We start from the raw sequence: 22,501 nt of genomic DNA, 5'->3' as shown, positions 1-22,501 counted from the left end.
ATAAAACTACAGGTTCTGTAAGGCAAAGGACACTGTCAAAAGGACAAAATGTCAACCAACAGATTGGGAAAGAATCTTCACCAACCCTAAAGCTGACAGAGGGCTAATATCTAATATATACAAAGAACTCAAGATGGTAGACCTCAGAGAACCAAATAACCCTATTAAAAATGGTGTACAGAGCTAAACAAAGAATTTTCACATGAAGAACTTAGGACGGCTGAGAAGCACCTTAAGAAATGTTCAACATCATTAGTCATTAGGGAAATGCAAATCCAAACAACCTTGAGATTTCGCCTCACACCAGTCAAAATTGCGAAGGTTAAAAACTCAGGAGACAGCAGGTGCTGGCGAGGATGTGGAGGAAGAGAAACATTCCTCCACTGTTGGTGGGATTGCAAGATGGTACAACAACTTTGGTAATCAGTCTGGAAGTTCCTCAGAAATCTGGGTATGACACTTCTGGAGGACCCTGCTATACCACTCCTGGGCATATACCCAGAGGATTCCCCAGCATGCAATAAGGACATATGCTCCACTATGTTCATAGTAGCCCTATTTGTAATAGCCAGAAGCTGGAAAGAATCCAGGTGTCCCTCAATGGAGGAATGGATACACAAATGTGGTATATTTACAAAATGGAGTACTATTCAGCCATTAGAAACAATGAATTCATGAAATTCTTAGACAAATGAATGGAGCTGTGGAACATCTTACTAAGTGAGGCATCCAGTCTCAAAAGATCAGTCATGGTATGTACTCACTGATAAGTGGATATTAGCCTAGAAACTTGGAATACTCAAGACATAATCCACATATTAAATCATGTCCAAGGGGAACAGAGGAGTGGCCCCTGGTTCTGGAAAAACTCAGTGCAATAGTATAGGGGAATACCAGAACAGGGAAGTGGGGAGGGGTGGATGGGGGAATAGGGGGAGGAAAGAGGGCTTATGAGACTTTTGGGGAGTGGGGAGCCAGAAGAGGGGAAATCATTTGAAATGTAAATAAAAAATATATCAGATACATAAAAAAGAACAGAGTAATATCATTTATTAAACCATAGTATGCTTGAACATCACTCTTTGTGTGTGTGTGTATGTGTGTGTGTGTGTGTGTGTGTGTGTAAAATATTAAATGACTAACTTCTAGCTCCAGGCATGAAACTTGAAAGTTCTAGGCTCAAGATTATTAATTATTCAACATTATGAAAGATAAAATGAGGGCTGATAAAAGGGTTTGGAAGGTAAAGGTGCTTTCAGAGCAAGCCTGGCTACCTGAGTTCATCCCCTGGAACCCACATAAAGATGGATGGAAAGAACAGATTTTACTAAATTGTCCTTTGAGTTGTACATGCATGCATACATGGCTGTGTGAACACACACACACACACACACACACACACACACACACACACATACCATGTGTATATTCTACACAATGGGAAGGTCAGCGAAATGACTTATTGGGTAAAGGTGCCCATGCAGGATAGAGACAATTAACTCCTGAGAGTTGCCCTCTGACCAGCACATACATACATAGCAAATAAATGTAGTTGTTTCATAAGCAAAACAAAACAAAAAATGGCCATGTAAATTGTGTCTCAGAGAGTCATTAACATAAAGAAACAAGCAAGCAAGCAAACAAACAAAACCAGCAGGGGCTTAAAGGTAACTCACAAGCAGATTATGACTTTATGTGAAATAGGAATGTATCTCCAGGTCAGAAGAAAGGATTCTAAGTTTATAGTCTTAACCTCAAGACTCAGTCATATGTAAGTAGCTCTGTATTTAAGAAACTCCTAGGTGGAGAGAAAGGATCCAACAATGCGAGTTGATAGGTGGACTCTAGACATAGTGAGTCTGGAGGTCTGTCCTTGAGATACAGAATGAAGACGGTCAGAGGTAAGGAGTCCTGGTAATGGATGCAATGACACAAATATGATACAGGGGAATGCCACCAAGGTAACAGCGGAGCACGCTTCGTGGCAGTGGTAAAGCTACTTTGCTCATTAGAGTGAATGCAGCTTCATGTGAGAGAAAACCCAATTCGACATGCTTTGAACAACAAGGAAAATTTATTGATCGTACAAGAAGTCCCAGTAAAAAGTGGACCTAGTTCAACAATTGTTAATCTACCAGTTCAATAACATCTTAGGAAGTGCACTTGGATTTTGTTTATCTCCATGCTCTATCTTGTTCATATCATCCTTGTCTTCAGATCTCAGCACAGCTGCAGCAGTACCAGATGTCAACAGCCAGAAGAAAGGATGAATGGGGAAATATTCCTCAGAAATTTCCCAACATGCCTCCTCCCTCATCCACAGGGACAAAATGGGGAGTTACCCATCTATTTACAAAGCTCTGACAAAACAAAATTGTGATTTTTATGAGTGGGTTAGAATAACATGTATGGAGTGGTGCCCATTATTCAAAAACCAGACAGCAAGACTAAATTAGAGTTCTTAGAGCAAGACAGGGGGTATTTGGTACCCAACCAAACATGTTGGTTCTGCCATATGTCAATGAAGCTGAAGATGTTAAAGACAATGTTGTTATATTGTTGACAGACTATCTGATTTTTTTTTTAAATCTAGGAATTTAGATGCTTATGCAAGATCTCACAACTTAAGATTTATTTCTACGATACCAAAAACAGTTTTAAAAAATAAACTCTGTGTGGTCAACATCTTTGATTTAGACCAAATAAAACACATCTGCAATCCAAACCCTGGCCAACAGGTCTCCACTGTGTAACTTTTGGTTTATATTCACTTCTTTAGCTGAAACACTCTCTATTTAGAAAGGGAAGCTCGCTTTAACTATGCTAGTATTTGGCATACAAATATCTATGACTACATTTTTTAATAAACACATTTTACTGGATAGTAGAACACTCCCAAAATAACAAGTGAATAAAATTTCAGAAGAAAGACTAGCAAGGACATAGAACCAGGTGCTTACATTTTAAAAAACAAAACAAACAAAACTGCATGTTCTATGCTGACAAATTAAAAGAATCAAGACACTGCTACTTATTTAGCAATCAATGCACTGCCCACCCCCCCAGTGGCTTATGATTTTGTTTTGTCCTCTCTGTTCTGTTTTATTTTCATTAGAGGGTACATCAATCACCTCAAATGAGGACATTAAGATCTTCAAGATATTTGAGCAGTCAGTCAACATTGTAGTAAAAACAAAGGGGAAATCAACTAATTAGTTTTTCAGTTTATACATTCCTTTAGCTATCTCCCTAGAAATATGGAAAGGAGATCACTTAAATAAGCACAGAGATTTTCAAAAATGTATCTTTCTTAAATGTTTTAATTTCCTCAAATTACAGCACAAACCAGAATATGTTAACCTCTGAGGGTCAAGAGCACTAGTAATAAGGAAGTAAGCACGTCTTTTTTCCATCCAAAACATCGAGGCTTCCACTCTGACCATCTGATCATCGACCCTGGCTTAGCTGTTGCTTCAGACTTTTGCATTTGGGTCCCTTAAAGAAAGAAAAACCTCTCAGATGACCAAAACATCCTGAAAAATTAGCCAAGTAGATAAATAGATGTAAGGTGATGCTAATAAAAAATATAAAAGAATTCCATGAAACTCTACTCTGCAGTGTATAAACTATGCGATGCATCAGCAATGAAGAATTAGAAGCAGCAGAAGGTCAGAATGGAAGGTGAGAATCTCACTCTGCAGTTCTAATGCTGAGGCAGGTAATTAGCAGAATAAGGACAGAGGTTGAGAGTAGGGAGTTACGGGCATAGAGAAGTGGTTCATGGAAAGTTGCCTACCCGGAGGATGAGGTGCAGAGAGAGCTATGGATGTTGCATTTATTCCTACCATCCTTGTGCACTATTATGAAAAAATGAAGAACTAGGGCAGGGGGGGTCACCATAACTTTGTAGCTGAGATGCTTTTACCTAGGTTATGGAGAAAACTCTGAGACAGGGCATTTATGCTAGTCCCTGCCCCACAGTAAACACCTTAGGTGACATGGTTGGGGCTTTTTACCTTGGCACTAGTGGTGAAAAAAGACAATAATTTCATTATAGATATCATATGTGGGTGCAGAAGTGGGCTTACTCTAAAAATAGTAAAGGAAGTACTTTTGTGTTGCTAGGATAAAATGGAAAATAAGTCAGTCAGTAGAAATGCACATTTTTGCCACCTTAGCCAAGCTTACTTCTTTTGTGGGATTACTGCCCACTTCTTCACCTAAGTATAACCCACTTCCAGGGGCCAGTTTACATCCAAATACCCTGCCTATGGTCTTCCACCTCACCAGCTCCATTCATTTTGACACCACAGTGTTTTCTCATTAGCATCTCACACTTTGGCATAAATAGCATTTGAGGAGCTAGGTACACCAGGCACATTTGACCTATTTGCTGACTAAAACTATAAGACATCTTGACAAAAGGAACTTAGGCCCTTCCTCTTCTATATACAACAGAGAGCTAGGCATGAGCAGATAAATCCTGCCATTTATTTAAGATTAAAAAGGACTTGACTTATCCCAGCTTCCCTTTGTGTGTCTGCTTATACAGATAAGGGTTACTCTTTTAAAATCAACAATAATTTCATAAATATCTAATAAATATCTTCTAGAATGAGTATCCAGCAACAATTCTTTGGAAGACACTTGCCTTATATAATAGCAATATTAATTATCTTTCAACATTTATAAAATAAGTTTTTTTATAGTAAAGATTCAGTAGCCATGGGTAATCAGTACAGAAGAAGGCCTTGCCTTTCCAGGTTACCCAGAACAAACGTGCTGTGATGGGGATTAGGTAAGCCGAGGGAGCATTGACAAAGAAACTGTGTATTAGAGCCAGTTGACAGAAAATCTACCAGTGAGCATCTGATACTTACAAGGAAACAGGAATTGGTGGTGGTGGGAAATTTGGCTTTGTGATTAGCTAAGTAAGAAGATAAAAAGGGAAAATCAGTTTAAATTAGTTTCTTCAAAAACATGTATGCATGCTGAAAATAGTTAACTAGTTTTCAGGGACAGAGACTTTATAAACTCACCCCCAAGAATATTTCTATACCTGTGAAATTGACCTTTTCAGTTAGTTCTGAGACTGTAATCCAGACATGACCATAATGCCAACAGCTATGTGATGATAAGGGTTACTGTGGACTTAATTTTGTGCATCCACATAATTTGCATGTTAAAGACCTAAGCCCTGGTGTGATGATTAGATTTTGGGCATTCATACCTTGGAGGTGGAATTCTCAGAATTGGATCGCTCTCCTTAAGTGGAAAAATACAAAGAGATGATTTTATCTCTTCTTTCCCTAATCTTTCTCCCCACCCCTTTCTTCTTTTCCTTCTCCTGTCCCTTTAATTAAAAAACAAGGAAGCAGTCCTCACCAGACACCAGGAACTTCCAGCTCCTCAATCTTAGAATTCCCAGTATCAAGAATAGGCAGAAATAAATGATGTCTAATCTATATAACTCATGCTGTTTTTTCTGCATCCCTCTGGACTAAAAATGGATAACATATAGGGTAAATTGTACTGGTTGGTATTTGCCAACTGAATACAAACCTAGATGTATCTGGGAAGAGAAAATATCAATTAAGAAGATGCCTCTACAGGACTGACATGTAGGCAGGTCTGTAGAATATAGTTCTGATCTATGATTGATGTGGGAGAGACCAGCACACTATGGGTGGGGCCGGCCTGGGAAGGTAGTTCTGAGTTATATAAGAAATAAACCTAAGCAAGCCAAGAAAAGCAATCAATTAGCAATACTCCTCTTTGGATTCTGCTTCGGTGCCTGCTCTGGCTTCCCTCAGTGATAAACTTATAAACTATAAGCTGAAGTAAACCTTTTCCTCCTCAAGTTGATGCTGGTCATAATGTTTTAACTCAACAATAGAAACACCACCTAAGACACGAATATTCTGTATTATCAACTTCTAGCTCCAGGTTCTTAATTTAGGGGATAAGTTCAGAGGTAAAATTGTAAAGGGATATTTTCACATCTAGCATTTTAAAGAAGATTTTCAGAAGAGTTGTGTTTTATGTTAATATGCACATAAATCTCAACACTCTACTGAATCACTAACTGAGCAGTATGGGCTTTGTCTTTTGAGATTGGGCTGGATGAAAGAGAAGAGAAGCTGCTAACTCACGATGTCAGGTGGAGGATCCTGCTCTTCAGTGGGCAGATCAGACACATGGAGCTTTTTCATCTGACTCATCTAAAATGAAGAAATCAAACTTTACGATGAAACCATCAAGTGCCTAAATACAGCTTGAAGGCAAGTGAGCCTTTCCCAGCTTAACATCCTGAGAGACGTAATACAGGCAAGATCTCAGTAGCAAAGCTGGACCATTTATAGGAGGATTTCCCGAGGATATCATATCAGGCATATCAGGGATAACTTCCATCCCAAACATCGCCACTGATGCTGTCCTATAGATCTACTTCAGCTGAAAGCCCTAAACGTGTAAGACATGGCAATGGCTGTATCATACATGTTACATATTACATGGTTAAATATACAAATATATGCATCACTTTATATAGAGAGAAATTTACCAGGAGTAAGAATAAACTTAGAATCAGAGTGGACAGAATGAGAGGGGCAAAGAAAGGAAAGAGAAGACAGGGAGGAAGAGGAAAAGAGGAAAGAGGGAGAGAGGGGGAGAACATGTAACATTTCTTCCTTTATTCTCTTTGTATTTCATGAACTCTTCCTACAAAGGCTTTTTGTCTAGAATTCCCTTTTGTGTTAACAGAACACTAAGGAAGATTGTCAATGTGAGTGTGCAGAGCTCACAATTCTTACTATTTGTTGATGTGTAGTTGGTTTCTAGGCACGGCTATGCACAACTGACAGACATATGGTCATAATGCAAGAAGGGTGGAAATGACAGACTCAGGCCAAACTAGAATTCACCTCCTGGGGTTGAACATCCTTCACCTTTTGGGGTCTACACTTCTGCTTGTGTAGCTTAGCATCTTTGGTGGGTGATAGCCTGTAAGAGAAAACATATCCTGTGAATTGCACACCACCTTCAGCATGCCAGGGAGATCCAACAGAGGATGTACAACTTCCTTTGTCTACTGTGCCATGCTCTACAAGGGTTACTTCTACTTCCACATCATTTTTCATTTTTTAGTTGCAAGTTAGGCACCATTACTATCCCGAGGTTCACAACCATAATGGTGTTAAGTCAACTTCTGCCTAAATCATGATATTTAATCATTCTTAATTCATCAAGTATTTACCTAAGAGTTATTTTGTATGAATCAGTTCCACCAAAATAAGTCAGTCTTGGAAAGTGATGGAAAAGATCGTGTTGTGTTAAGATGGTGTTTGCAAGAGAACAGATCTGCATACCAGTGAAGCCTCTGCTTCTTACTTTGGATGAAAGCAAAGGACTTTATTATTTTTTCCCTGTCCCCACACTCATTGAAAGTGATTTCCATACCCCTAGGAGACACAAAAATTACATTCATCCCAAAAGTGGGAATATTGCAGCTTATTCATAGAAAGTCCTCTGTACAATGTCTACTAGACAACTATCAATCAATAAATGTGTTCTCTTCTTATAATAAAATGCAAAAATATTTAGTAGTGAGGGCTAATGTCAACTCTTGTCATTAATTACAAAAAGGATACATATCTTGCTGTGAAAGGGACCCCTATTCTCTATTTTGAAAAAAACAAAAACAAAACAAAACAAACCACCACCACCACCAACAACAACATCAACAACAAAAGAATACAAAATGAAAAACCACAAAAAAGCATGATGTATGGTTTTCTTAATATTTGAAATAAAATAAAATTAAATCTGAAGGATTAAGTCATAGACTCCAATGTCAACAGAAGTAGATGACAGAGGATCCCCAAAGCACATGAGGGCTTACCTCTGAACTCTCCGTTGCTTCCTTCTGGCACTGTGGTGCTGGATCACTATAGCAACCACCACAAATATGACTGCTAAGGGGAAAAGCACGCCAACCACAATGGAGAAGTCTATAACAGAGAGCACAGGAATCCTATTGAGGACACAGGATCTTTCCTCGTTATAGTCTCTTTCCTTCCTTTCTTTCTTTCTCAATTCTTTCCTTCTCTCCACCCCTCCATTCCTTCATCCTGCTTTTCTTTCTTCCCTTTCTCCATCCTCTTTCTTTCTTTCCCTCCCTTTCTTCTTTCCTTTTTGTTTCCCCAGAAAGAATCCAATCAGGTAGCCCAGGCTAGCCTTATATGGATTATGTAGTTAAGGCTAGTCTCAAACTTGCTGTGATCCTTGTACCACCAGCTCCCATGTAACAGAATTAGAATGGAATGCCATTGAGCTTGTCCTGGCACTTTTATTTGTCACAAAATTTATGTAGATTTTGCCAAAATAACCTGTCTCCCTGGGAAGTTTCTCACAACTAATATTCTGGTCAGCCTTCACTGTTATGGTGCCTGTGGAATTGGAAGGGGAAAGACCCATATGAACACAGGCTGAGCTGAAGAGGGAATGAACAGACAAACCTTTGGACACTGTATTTATTTCTCTCTGCTTTCTAACTCTAGGTATCATGTGATCTGGGACCTCATTCTCCCACTACTATGTCTTCCCCACCATGATGGACTGTATCTCAAAACTGTAAGCTAAAGCAAGCCCTCCCTTTCTTAAGACACTTAACCAGTTATTTTGTCAAAGAAACAAGAAAACTAACAGAATTGGTAAAATGAAATAGTGTTGATGGTGACTGCAGTGCTAGTGTTTATAAAGAGCAAGTAAAATGGAAATCCATGGACAACTTCCAGAGAAGGTGTGCTGAATGCCTTCTTCCTGAGAAGTCTTGGAAGAGAAGAAGGGTAGTTGCAGTAGTAGGAGAGTAAAGGCTGGGAGCCTACAAGAGAATATGGACTGAGGAGGATGGCAGAGCAGGAACCCAAAACATTTTAAATCCAGTCTTGAAATGAAAAGAGAAAGAAATTAAAGCTCTGAGATAGCATTGCTCCCACTGACAAATAAAGAGCCAAGGCATGAGCAGAAAACCAATAGAGACATAGTTCCTGTTTTCTCTCTGTTCCTGACCCACCAGCCTAGACAATAAATTAAACCTGGATGCATTGCCATCTCAAGTGTTCATTTCGTTTATACTAATCTGAAACCATCAGAGACCAGAAAGTACACACATCTGAAGAACAGAATAGTCACTCATCTTAGTACATAGATTACCAATCCAGTCACAAGAGTAATGGTTTCAAAAATTCAAATAAACAAAAATTCAAAGGCACAACACACAGGTGGAGGTAGACACTCCAGAACGCAGAATTCAAGATAAGAAAATGGTGTTTATTCAAATTTGTAATTCTCTTCAACTTCTATAAAATTATTGTTCGAAGTCAAAGGAAAATGAAACTGACATTTCTGCTAGATACAGCTTAGCTTTAGAATGTGGGTGTGAATGGATGCATTTGAACTAATGTTAGAATGATAAGAATTTTAAGAATACAAAGAACCTAAATGGAGTGCTTACAAATACTCCAAGTTATGGCTTTGCAAAAACAGATGGTAAGTGTGTAGTTTAGGATAGAAATAATTAAACAGCAATACTAGCTTCTATTGCTAATAATGGTGGTCTTGATCAGCATATAGCATGAAGCTTTTACAAAACAAAAAACAACCTCAACCCATGAAAGTACTAAAAACATAGGAAAATTTGCTTTGTAGACATTAATGAGTAAGCATTTAGGCAAACACAAAGGAAAGAGTGTCAGTTTCCTTTAATGATGTAACCCCTAGGAGGTCAGCACACTTGAGGGTAGGCCCTACCTCCAGTCACAGGATAGACTAGATGGCAAAGAAGAAAAGAAGACAATGCCTGGAAATTGGGTTAGGAGGGAAGGAAGGGTAGGGAAGGTGAAGCTGGGGGAAGTTTGGAGAGATGGGTAAATATGTTCAAAATACATAGCATGGGACTTGCACCACTTTAACACAAATGTAATTTAAAGAGAAGACCAAGAGGAAAATGATTGGAGAAAGGAGGCTCAGTTGTAGTTTGGTGGGAGAATACATGTACAAGGTTCTGGATGCAAGTTCCAAGACTGACAACATAAAAATGAGAATAAAGAAGAGAAGGAAGAATGGTTTGGAATCACAGAAAAGCAGAGAGGGCACACGAACAAGGAAAACATAGAGGAACTGTACTTTGGATGACAATGTGGTCTCAATATAAGTTTGTTGACTATCAAATGCACGCTCTACAGTAGGAGTGAGGGGGCATAAGAGAATCTTTGCATATTGTACTCAATGTTAATATGGATCCACCACTACTCTACAAACAAAATCTGGTTAAGAAGATAAATAGAAGTGGAAAATTTTAGGACAACTAATAAAATAATAAAAACATGTACATCCTCTAAATTAATAAAAGAATGGTCACTAAAATGGCCAACTGGTTTATAATACAGAACAAAATGAAATAAAACCAGAAAAGGGAATAACATTTGAAATGTAAATAAAGAAAATATCCAATTAAATAATTAAAAAAATAGAGTAAAAGGAAACTTAGGTAAGGCAAAACACATAGAAACTATATAATAAAATTGAGTATTTATGTCCCAGCATATTAGTAATATGTTCTCCAGCTTAACTTTGAAAAGTAAAGCTAGGCCCAGTGGTTTATGAGAGAGCAAGAATTTTAATACTGCATGCTTTTCTTAAAAGATGGAAGTTTCAAGGGGGTTCAGAAAGGATGACTGTAAATATGAAGATGTCATAGTGACACAAACATATTAGGATTATGGCTCAGCCATCTTGGCCTCTCGGAACTGTAGACTTTGAACAGCAAGAAGCAATAGAGATGGACTGTGTAAGTTCACAATGATGACCCTGTAAATCTACCCAGAACCATTCTAAATGTGTATGCAATTAATATCTTGGTTTCTAATCAGATAGTTACTGACAGTACCAAGTTGTAATATTAAAAACAATCAGTCTATGGTTCATTTTATTTTATTTTATTTTATTTTATTTATGTATGAGAGTTTGATTGCATGTATGCATGGGCATCATGAGAATGTAGTACTGAAGAGGCCAGGAAAGCTTGACAGATCCTCTAGAACTGGAGTTACTGAAGGTTGTGAGCTGTCATGTAAGTGCTGGGAATCAAGCCGGCATCCTTCGTAAAAGCAGCACGTGCTCTGATCTGCTGAATCACATCCCCAACCCCCAAACACAGCTCTAGAATGGTTATTTTTAAGAGTTCTATACAGCAACTGGTAAAACAATGAAAATAAACTATTAGTTGGGATTATATGCAAGAAATGGTACTGACAAACCTAAACACAGGTAGGCACAGGAGGACACAGTGCAAAGCTCATGTTAATACTTTTTCTTGTTCATACACAAAACACCTACACACATGGCTACATGCTAAACCATAAAGTAATCTTCAATGACTTTTGCCATATGCTCCATATAATATGTTCTCTGATTACCATGCAATCATTCTAGGTATTAGCTAAATAATTACTAGAAAAACCCACATTTTCTTGGATGTTAGGAAGCAGGTTGTAGGAGGATGCTGGTGGGGAGAGTTGGGGGATGCTAAGATATGTTGTAGTCAGCTACAAATGAGCTCTGGTATATTACACACTAGGAAGAATAGGGAAAGAAATTCACTGTGCAACTGAAAATCTGGCAAAGGGATTTATTGGCACCTGTTACCATACAGAGATGATGAATGTTCCTCAATGAATTTATCTGGTAATGTATGTATGTGCCATGTTGACCTTTTTGCACATATGATATGGCTCATTTGATGTTTATAAGAAGTTTTACTTTTGCTTTTAGAGTTCATTATCAAATCACTGGATAGTGAAATTGAAACATGACAACCATGTTTACAGAAACTAAAGTTTGTTCAGAGACTTTTGCTAGGATGAGAGTCAGATTAAAAACAGTGATTTGCATCATATATCTACTATTAAAAGCTGTAAGTCAAACTGGAAAAATAATTATATATTTATGTTTCCAGTTAGTGGATGCAAAAAGATTCATTAGAAAAAAAATTGATGTACCACGACTTTATAAATTGCACTGAATAAATTTGAAATATTTCAACAGAAACCAGGAAATGTAACAGCAAAATTGTAACAAAATATTATGTGGTATCTCTTATCTGAATAGCAATATTTAGTGACATAAATAAATGCTTTTAAGTGCATTCTGGGTAGTTGGGTGAAGATAATCTTTCTGAAAGAGTACTCATAGGCTTATCAGATTTTACTGTCCTAAATTGTTTATTAAGTATGAATTTTACCACAAAATCACATACATTAATGGTGTCAGTGGGCCCCAAGAGTGTTGTTTTTTCTCTGTGCTGAATGATAACCACCACCCACTGATGGGTAGAACCTGAGGCCTTTACCCAAGGCCATAAGTCTTGAAGCCTACATATGCCAGCCACCATCTCTCTGTGCTTGTGGACTGGTTTTGGAGATTCACTGGATGTCAATATTTCTTCTGAGCTTTATGGAATGGATCAGTGAAGACAGTATTAAATTCATTATGTGGAATCTTCACCAACCCACTAATGAAGAACTCCCATAGATGAATAAATACATAAAAATAAAGGTTTTGGGAAGAGCAAAGTCATGGTATAAGGTTAAATCATCAAATAATTTTCTAATTAAACAGTTGATTCTGTTCTGAATGTACCCTGAAACCCCACCCCAATCCTGATAAACTGAAGATAATAATATATTGCATAATAATATCATATAAACTTAAAAATAATGAATTTTAGAATCTCCATAAAGATAGAAACTAAAGAATTTAGAGAAACAAAGAATACGTTGAAGTCTAAACATTAAAATTAAATGTTATTCTTTTGACTGAAACTCCTAAAAAAATCAACTGAGTTTGGAACAAACAGTTCATTCAGGCAAATTCTTAACCATGTCTCCATTCCCATTATCTCTGAACATAGAACAATGTTGTTTCATGAAACCCAGAGACAAAGCTCCAGGAATCGCTCCCTATACACACTGGGGCTTGTTACACAAATAACCAAAGCTGGTTCTGGACAACAACCTGGAAACAAGCGGAGAAAGGAGTTGAAAGAGGACACTCAAGAAAAAAAGAAGAGGAAGGAGAAAAAGAAGAAGGGGGAAGAGGTGGCAGGGGAGGGAGAGGAAGAGGAGGAAGAGATGGAGAAGAAGAAGAAGAAGGAGGAGGAGGAGGAGAAGGAGGAGGAGGAGGAGGAGGAGGAGGAGGAGGAGGAGGAGGAGGAGGAGGAGGAGGAGGAGGAGGAGAAGGAGAGGTTTATAAAGCGCTCTCCTCCATGTGGAGTAAGTATTTTTCATGATAGCAAGTGGAAGCCAAAGTTCCCAGTCTGGCTCATTGCCTCCTTTATGACCTAGAGGGAGGCCTGTCTCTTACAGCCTGATCTTCTATCCAAAGATGTGTCCTTAGGAGCATCAAGCAATCCAAAATGCAAGGAAAAGCCATGTTGGCCAGTTTCAGTCATTCTACCTCTTGTTCTAAAAAAGGTGACACACCCCAAAGAAGAGTCCAATGAAATTTGGGCAACATGTGAATGAATGAATAGGACAGCCCACCCATAGGTACCATGGGTAAACAGGATAACCGACCTGTAGTCAGGATGTGAGTGAGCAGAGCAGCACGCTTCAAAATACAAGAAAGTAACTCAGAGAACAGAACCCAAAGCTACCATCATAATCCAAGTCATGTTCTCAAGGAGTCCTGTGGGTTAATATTAGCTAACATCTTGTCTACTGTTACATCCTTCTAACATTATTTCCACTGTGGAAGAACAAAGAGCAGGAAAATGTAAAATATTAAAGTAATTTTACAAATGAAGCATTTGAAGATAGCTTTCTGTATGAATATTGACAATGCAAGAGTGTTGAAAATATGATTTGAAAGTTGCAAAAGAGATCTTTGGGACGGATCACACATATTCTGTAACCATAGTGGATGACTCCAGAGAGACAGCATGATCCAGACACAAATAAACTCAGTGAGAATGACAGCGCGCACAAGACCGGCCACAAGAGACAAAATCCCAGCGGGGAGCAGAGAAAGTAGACATAATGTTCTGATACTAACCAAGAAGCTCTTCAGAACTGACATCTGCTAGGGAATTCAGGTTTCTCAAATGGAGTCTCACTGGGTATGCTAATCACACTCCAGGACAGAACCCATGTCTAGTTGGTCAACACAAGATAAAGTCCATGTGTTTCTGGGAAGTTTTTTATTATTTCTATTTGCTCTATTATTAGGTTTTCACACACACACACACACAGAGGGAGAGATACACACGGTGGGGGGGGAGAGAGAGAGAGAGAGAGAGATAGATAGATAGATAGAGAGAGAGAGAGAGAGAGAGAGAGAGAGAGAGAGAAACACGAAACAGGGTGAGTAAGGAGGTAGAAAGGATGTGGAAGGAGTTTGGGAAGGGTAAAGAATATAATCAACATACATTCTATGTAATGAATTGTAATAAAATAATATTTATAAAAAGGCAGAGAGGTGAGCACTGGAATTCATCTGTTTTCTGACTATGCCATCAACATGACCAGCTGCCTCATGCTTCCCCTACCACCATGACTTTACCCCATAATAGATGTCACCCTTAAACTGTGACCCCAAGTAAGCCTGGAATGTCTTGAGTCGCTTTTGTTGGGTATTTTTAATGACAGCAACAGGAAAATAACTAATACAAACAGGTAGGAAGAACTTGGCAGAAAGGGGCAGTTTTCTCAGGCCAGATATTCAGTGTTACCTACGGAAGACTGTGGCAGAATCCTCGCAGTCAGGAGGGGCCCATCCTTCCTTGCACTGACACTGAAGTTCATGGTCACACACCTAGTGGAAGATGGATGCTGTGAGTGTCACCATGGGACTTAGTGCACCCTTCTAGGCCCCATTCTTTCTTATGAAGTTGATTTTGACATGAGAGAGACTCCTGCTCTGCTGACTTTCCTCTGCCAAGATGAAGTTTGAATGATGCATAAGGATGTCAGTAACGGGTGCTCAGAGGCAGTCTCCCATGCTACATGCTGAGTTTCAGATGAGCATAATAGCCGTCATCACTAAATAATGAAGGTATTCTTTCTGCATTGTCACAACAGATCTAAAACTACATAAAGCTCAGCAAACTGGAGGTGCGGGGCTTTCCAAACTTACTGCATGCCCCTTGCACTTCGAGGAGCAGTTGGCTGACTTGTATGTCTTCTCCATGTCCACACACTCAGCATTCATGCACACCTGAAATGACATGGAAAGATGAGCTTGATGAATCATTTCTAACGATTCCATCCTGGTCAACAACTGGATGGAATTGAGTCTTACATTTTTCATTAATTCTGACCTCAAACATGTCTTTTTTTAAGGACTTTTTATTAGTTCCTTGTTACTTGAGGATTTTCTACAATGTGTTTTGATCATATTTATTCCCCTCACTCTTCTCTGGTCCAGCTTCTTTCCTACTCAATAAACTTTGTCTTTTTAAAACAAAAAAAAAATTAGGACCAATTTGAGCTGTCCAAAAATTCTTGGATTTGTGGCCTTCCACTGGAGTGTGGTCAACTTTCTGGGTTAGAGGGTATGCTTTTAGAGAAAATTGACACTTTTTCATCCAGCAGCTACCAAATTCCAATGGGACCTTAACAAAGGATGGCTCTTTGTGCCTACCTTCCCTCCCTCTGATGGGGTTTTCCATGGCTTGAGTTTATACAGGTCTTGCTCATGCTGTCACAATAGCTTTGAGTTCCTATGTGCAGAAGCCTTGATGTGTTTAGTTAAGATTTGCTGAATTTATCCATGTGCCTGTAAGTAAATGGCATGTGTATGTTGGTGCCTATAGAAGGAAGTGTGAGGTCTCCTGGAAATGGAGTTATATGTTGTTGTGAGCTATATGGGTACTGGCACCCATGTGTTGGTCCTGTGGAATAGCATCATGTGCTCTTATCACTAAGTCATTTCTTGGTGACCAAATTCAACCATTTTAATAGGAAAACACTAGCATGTTTTGAATGAGATAGATCAAACTCTATAAGTTTTACTATATAATAAAATATTTCGAAAGCCCTCCTTAAAATGGCTTTGCTTCTTTCCTGATGAGTACTTCATTTACTCTAACAGCTCCTCACATATGGAGCTATTTATGATTATAGAACCAAGATAGTTGTAACTGACATCTGGGAATAAGAGTTGGAAGGACATCACACATGATGCTACAGTAAGTACCATGAGTGGGAGGTAAATGACATTCTCCATGGCACTTTACCATCTTCAGAGGAGCTGCCATTCATAGAGCACCCACCAGGTTTGAAGCACTGAAAGTGACAGTTTGTCTTTCTGAGCCTGAATCACCTCACTCAGGAAAAAATTATTTTAGTTCTGTTTAATCACCTGTAAACTTTCTGCTTTCACTTTTCTTTACAGCTAATAACCCATTGTGCATACATACTGTATCTTTCATAACCACTCATCTCTTGATTGACATCTAGGTTCCATTTTCTAGCTATTGTACATAAAGTGGTGATTATTATTGACGTCTCTATAGTAGGATAAAAATTTCTTTCATGTTTATGTCTAGGAGTGGTATAGTCAGTTCAATTGCTTTAAAAAAGACCTACAGAAGATCAAGTCAGCCACAATTTCTGTACAGTAGATGATCTCCAGACCCTGCCCTTTTTTAAGGAGCTATTGACAATTTATACCTGCTGGAGATGATGGCATTGATTTTCTTTGACAACTGGTAGGTTTCATGCTCCAGTGTATGTGTCTACATCCGGGCAATTATGAGCATGAGGAGGAGGGTGGTAAGGGTTGATGGGAGTAATAGTGTAATTATAAGGAAGAGGTGGTGGAAAAGATGCTGGGAGAGTTGAAGGGAGACTTAGGATGTATCTGAGCATATTTCACTACATACACATCATGAAATCTCAAAGAATCATAAAGGATGCCCTACCCAATATTTATGAAGTTTTATAACACAATCCTAAGGACATGGTGGGCCTTTATAAAATGTTATTGAAGGGATGGGTGCAGGCTTGCATAAATCAAAGGCAAAAGCATATTGTGAGCATGGTGTTCTAAGGAAGACTGGAGGTGGGAACAGATACGGAGTGTGGCATTGCTCTCAACCTGTTCTTACACTTGAGCTTCCTTTGTCTGATTGCATTGGAATAAAATGCTCTCTTAAAAACAAGTGGGGAACTTTCAACAGTAAAGATCAGAATGTATTGAAGTAGAGTTCAAGGGTGTTTGTTAATTTGAATTGTTTGACATACATAGAAGATGACTACAGACACTTGGTATTATTAATAGGGTAAGTATCTATGTGCTTTCTTGGTCTTCTTTAGTCCTATGAGTGAGTTTTAAAAACATAGGTCAACTTTGGTACTTTCCTGTCCTTTGTCAGGGCAGCTGACTACTGCACTACAAGTTAGCACTACAAGCAACTGGGTGATAAAACTCTGACAATGAAAACTTATGTCATGTTGGTGGCCATATTATGCTTCAGAGGAAAACATCCTCTTGTTACGAAAAGATGCACAGGCTGGAGAGATGGCTCAGCAGTTAAGAGCATTGAGTATTCTTCCATAGGTCCTGAGTTCAATTCCCACCAACCACATGGGTGTTTATAATCATCTGTAATGAGATTCAATGGCCTCTTCTGGTGTGTCTAAAGACAGTGACACTGTACTCACATATATAAAATAAATAATCTTGAGAAAAAAAAGAAGGAAAAGGTGCACAAGGGACATCCTTGTGTTTCTTGCTTCTGCAGTGCTGGGTGGTAAGCATGGGGCATGAATGGATGCAACAGCAGCTGGAAATGGTAGGAGGCAGGGAGAGACAGCATTGGTCCTTTGTGGTAGCATTGCATCACAGAGTGTACCACGAAGGCTCTTAAGACTCTGAACTTACTACTGTGTGAGTTAACAATTGTCTTTATTGTTTCAGTCTCTTTTAGTTTCTCTTTTGTTCCTCTGCAGCCTTTATCACCCTAAGAGTATGTCAATTCTGATTATAGAATTCATAATAAACAGCACTGAGTTGAAATCAAGATCCATATGTAGGATAAGAAACTGTCAAAGTGCAATTTTGACTTGCCTTGTTATTTCCACACTTGGTTCCATTGGCCACCATGTCTACTCCTTGACTGATATCTTCAGGATCAAATAATTTACATGTCAGGAAAGATACTGTAAGTCCATTCCAGGGCAAGTCACCTGATCCGCCTTCACAGAACAACTTCCCACACATGGCATCTCTACAAACAACATCAAATCACAAACTTTATCCCATAATTCAAATTTCAGTTTTACACAAATGCAAACCAGCACTGGCTATTTTATAAGTAATATCTCCCTAAAGCTTCTAGCTGTGCCCATGCACAGTGCCATTATTCTGCATTAATAGGAGACTTAAAAGTTAGCAAATATGTTGTTTCTCAAGTAGAGATCCCTTTACAAGGAATTTTTGCCAATTGTCTAAGTTAGGGCTAGAGGGGAGAGGACAGATTCTAAAACCTAAATTCTAGAAGGTGGACTTGAATAAGGGAACATATTCCATTTCTGGGCATTGTTTTCCATCAGTTTTGATGATGAAATGTGTGCTGGTTAGTTTTTGTCAACTTGACCCAAACTGGAGTCAAGAACCTAGGAAGAGAGAACCTTAGCTGAGGACCTGTCCTCATCAGATTGGTGGGGATGTCTGTGTGGTATTTTCTTGATTAATTATTGATGTAGAAAGGCCCAGCTTTACTATGGACAGTACCTTTCCTAGCCAGGTAGTACTGCATGGGATGTGTAAGAAACAATCTGAGTAAACCATGGGGAATGAGACAGTAAATAAAATTCCCTAGGGTCTTGTCATCAGTTCCTGCCTTCTCTTCCTGCCCTAGAGTCTCTCAATGATAGATTGTAACATGGAAGAGTAAGTCATTCAAACTCTTTCCTGCAAAACTTGCTTTTGGTCAAAGTGCTTCATTACAGAAACATAAAGCAAAATAGGACTGAATGTGATGGGTGGAGCTGGCAAAGCCACCACTGACTGAGAGAAGTGCCTGGGGGTGGAGCTAGAAGATACTCAAAGGGCAGATTCTTGGCCTTACAAAGGTGCCTAGACAGTCGTTATTTTTTATTATTCATTGCCCTCAGATAAGCTCTAAAAGTTAAATGCCTCAATTTTCCACAAAAGAACAGTCTGCCCAAAGCCAGAGGTCTCTTGACATTTCAAAGCACTAAATATGGCAAGCATGGCACTCAGAGTTCTCCCTCTGAACCTGCAGATTAAACTGCTCAACACACCAGGGAAGCCATTAGTCAACCAGCGCAGAATGTGCGAAAAGCCAAGGCCAAGCAAACCATAGTCAATTGCTTTATGTGAATTTCAGAGGAGGCCTGGGAACACCTAATCTGGAAGGGAGAGAATGAGACTCTGCTGCTATTGCTCACGGTTAGAGAGGATATGGGTGCTGAATTAGGAAGGCATAGCTATTCGATACTCTGCTGCACGCTTTTCAAGAATAAGACAATGATTCACAGCAAAACTGTAAGGATGCTGCTGGACCTGGAAAAAGTGAAGATAACTGCCCACCACAGACAATGACTACTAGATGACTAGGTGTTGTCTCAAGAGGGACGAAATATCTGAGCATCATGTTCACTCATTATCTGCTGTTAACATAGTTATACAGGCTAATACGATGCTCATAGGCTACATAGGAGGGGTGGACCAGCCCTACTACCTTCCCCCACATACCCCTTGTATTGCTTTGCTAAACTCTGTGGTTTTCCCTTTCCACAACTGTTTCATTCACTTCCTAATATAAGAAAATAAAATGAATAAATATAGTGACATATTTAAGTTGAATTTTAAAGGTTGTCTTAAAGTTGCAGAATAAAAAATGTTTTCAAAACTTTCAAGTTCATCTGGTATGGCTTTTAGACTTTTCTCAGGATGTCAATACCTAAATTAAAATGAACTCTTTGGGTGAATTGTCATTCATTTTTCTTGCTATAATCGTTCTCATGCAAATGTCATGACGAATTTAAAGACAATTATTTATGTCTTGTAGTTGTTGTTTTCTGTGTAGATAAATATTTCTACCCAGAAACTCATAATAAAAACCACTATCTTGAAAAAGTACCTAAAGTATGTCCAATTTCTTTTCATTTTTTTCTACATAAATTAAATGTGTATGACTGTTCTGTCTGCATGTGTGTATGTGTACCATCTGCATGCCAGGTGCCTGATGGAAGTTAGAAGAGGGCTTCAGTTCCCCTGGAATTATAGCTACAGGTGTTTGGAAGCCTCCATGTGTATTCTGGGAATTGAACGCAGGTCCTCTGTGATAGCAACTAGTCCCCTTAACCTCTGAACTATCTATCTAGCCTAGAAGTCACTTTCTCTTGAACTAGAATAAGACAGTGCGTGTGGGAGAAAATGTGTCATTGTCCCAGTGGGGACTGCGGAGAGAAGATTTAGACAATATGGCCACTTACTTCGCTTTGCAGGGCATGTGTGTGCCATTCTTCATGAGACAGTATCCGTACCTTGTTCCACTTTCATTCTGCTTGTAACATGACGTATTTGCAACCTTGGTTCCTGGGATAAGACACAGATGAAAGTGGCATATTTGAAGAGAAAATAGATAAGAAATATAATACAATGAAGTATTAACAAAACATAAAGTTAGAATTAAAAGTACAGATTGAATATCCCTTGTCCAAAATTATTGATTTTGGAAAGGTTTGGGGTTACAAATCTTTTTATATTTTGAGGTATTTTCATATAAACCTTGTAATAGCTACAGAATAGGGGCCAACCTCAAGCATAAAGTTCATTTACTGTTTCATACATACTTTAAATGCATAAAGACATAACTGATGGTCATTATGGGCTACACCACAATAGGATAACTCATAGATCTGATGAGACACTTAAATTTAAATGAGTTGAATATGTAGTATATAAATATGAGTTGAATATATATATAAATATGAATGAGTTGAATATATATATATATATATGCCACTGATAACAGGTCTACAGTATGTGGGTGATAAATATTAGCCATTCCTACTGCATCTCAGATTATCAATAAGGAAGTGGAGATTCACCCCAAGCCACACAGGAAGATACAGAGGCCAGTTTCACCCACCTCTCCCTGAGTTGAACCGTCAAACCCTGACTATAAGCTGCCCCACTCAGTGATGAATAACTCTTAAACACTAGCAAACATTAGATAAACCTTTGATGGATAACTAACAAAAGTAAAAAAGCAAAAATTTATAAAGAGTTTGTTTTTGTTTTCAAGAAAAATAGTTCCCTGGGGTCTCACTTCTTGAATTCCTTGTATATATTGGATATTAGCGCTCTATCGGATGCAGAGTTGGTGAAGATCTTTTCCCAGTTTGTTGGTTGCCATTTTGTCCTTTTGACAGTGTCCTTTGCCTTACAGAAACTTTGTAATTTTATGAGGTCCCATTTGTCAATTCTTGATCTTAGAGCATAAGCCATTGGTGTTCTGTTCAGGAACTTTTCCCCTGTGCCCATGTCCTCAAGAGTTTTCCCCAGTTTCTTTTCTATTAGTTTCAGTGTGTCTGGTTTTACGTGGAGGTCCTTGATCCACTTGGAGTTGAGCTTAGTACAAGGAGATAAGAATGGATCAATTTGCAATCTTCTGCATGCTGACCTCCAGTTGAACCAGCACCATTTGTTGAAAAGGCTATCTTTTTTCCATTGGATGTTTTCTGCTCCTTTGTCGAAGATCAAGTGACCATAGGTGTGTGGATTCATTTCTGGGTCTTCAATTCTATTCCACTGGTCCACTTGTCTGTTGTTGTGCAAATATCATGCAGTTTTTAGCACTATTTCTCTGTAGTATTGTTTGATGTCGGGGATATTGATTCCCCCAGAAACTCTTTTACTGTTGAGAATAGTTTTAGCTATCCTGGGTTTTTTGTTATTCCAGATGAATGTGAGAATTGCTTTTTCTAACTCTAAGAACTGAGTTGGGATTTTGATGGGGATTGCATTGAATCTGTATATTGTTTTTGGCAAGATGGCCATTTTAACTATATTAATTCTGCCAATCCAAGAGCATGGCAGATTTTTCCACTTTCTGGGGTCTTCTTCAATTTCCTTCTTCAGAGACCTAAAGTTCTTCTCATACAGATCTTTTATATGTTTGGTTAGAGTCACACCAAGATACTTTATATTGTTTGTGGCTATTGTGAAGGGTGTCATTTCCCTAACTTTTTTATCAGTCTGTTTATCCTTTGAGTATAGGAAGGCTACTGATTTGCTTGAGTTGATTTTATAACCAGCCACTTTGCTGAAGTTGTTTATCACCTGTAGAAGTTAGTCAAGATGATAAAATACTTGTGACTCTATTTCCTGGATCATTTGAAACTTAGGAACATATTAATCTCTTATTATAAAAAAATAAATTTATGCTGAAAGCAAATAAAAGCAA

General features: G+C 38.6%; 1 protein-coding gene across 3 annotated transcripts in view; it reads right to left on the bottom strand.

Moving 5' to 3' along the window:
* Window positions 1–2,087: 2,087 nt before the first annotated feature.
* The window catches only part of Adam28 (ADAM metallopeptidase domain 28), a 53,019-nt gene continuing 32,605 nt past the window's right edge, over window positions 2,088–22,501 (bottom strand). The window contains exons 15-23 of one of the 3 annotated variants that reach the window (XM_052191109.1): window positions 20,526–20,628; window positions 18,130–18,289; window positions 15,193–15,273; window positions 14,793–14,871; window positions 7,901–8,009; window positions 6,924–7,002; window positions 6,153–6,221; window positions 4,881–4,927; window positions 2,088–3,495 (exon numbers count right to left, since the gene is read on the bottom strand). In XM_052191109.1, the coding sequence (XP_052047069.1) occupies window positions 3,474–3,495; window positions 4,881–4,927; window positions 6,153–6,221; window positions 6,924–7,002; window positions 7,901–8,009; window positions 14,793–14,871; window positions 15,193–15,273; window positions 18,130–18,289; window positions 20,526–20,628 (749 nt within the window). In that variant the 3' untranslated portion in view covers window positions 2,088–3,473. The remainder of the gene's footprint in view (window positions 3,496–4,880; window positions 4,928–6,152; window positions 6,222–6,923; window positions 7,003–7,900; window positions 8,010–14,792; window positions 14,872–15,192; window positions 15,274–18,129; window positions 18,290–20,525; window positions 20,629–22,501) is intronic. The other 2 variants (XM_052191110.1, XM_052191111.1) reach the window with 2 other exon arrangements.

This window comes from Apodemus sylvaticus, chromosome 8 (genome assembly GCF_947179515.1).
Source record: "Apodemus sylvaticus chromosome 8, mApoSyl1.1, whole genome shotgun sequence".
NCBI lineage: Eukaryota > Metazoa > Chordata > Mammalia > Rodentia > Muridae > Apodemus > Apodemus sylvaticus.
This window is presented reverse-complemented; position numbering and strand designations above follow the sequence as displayed.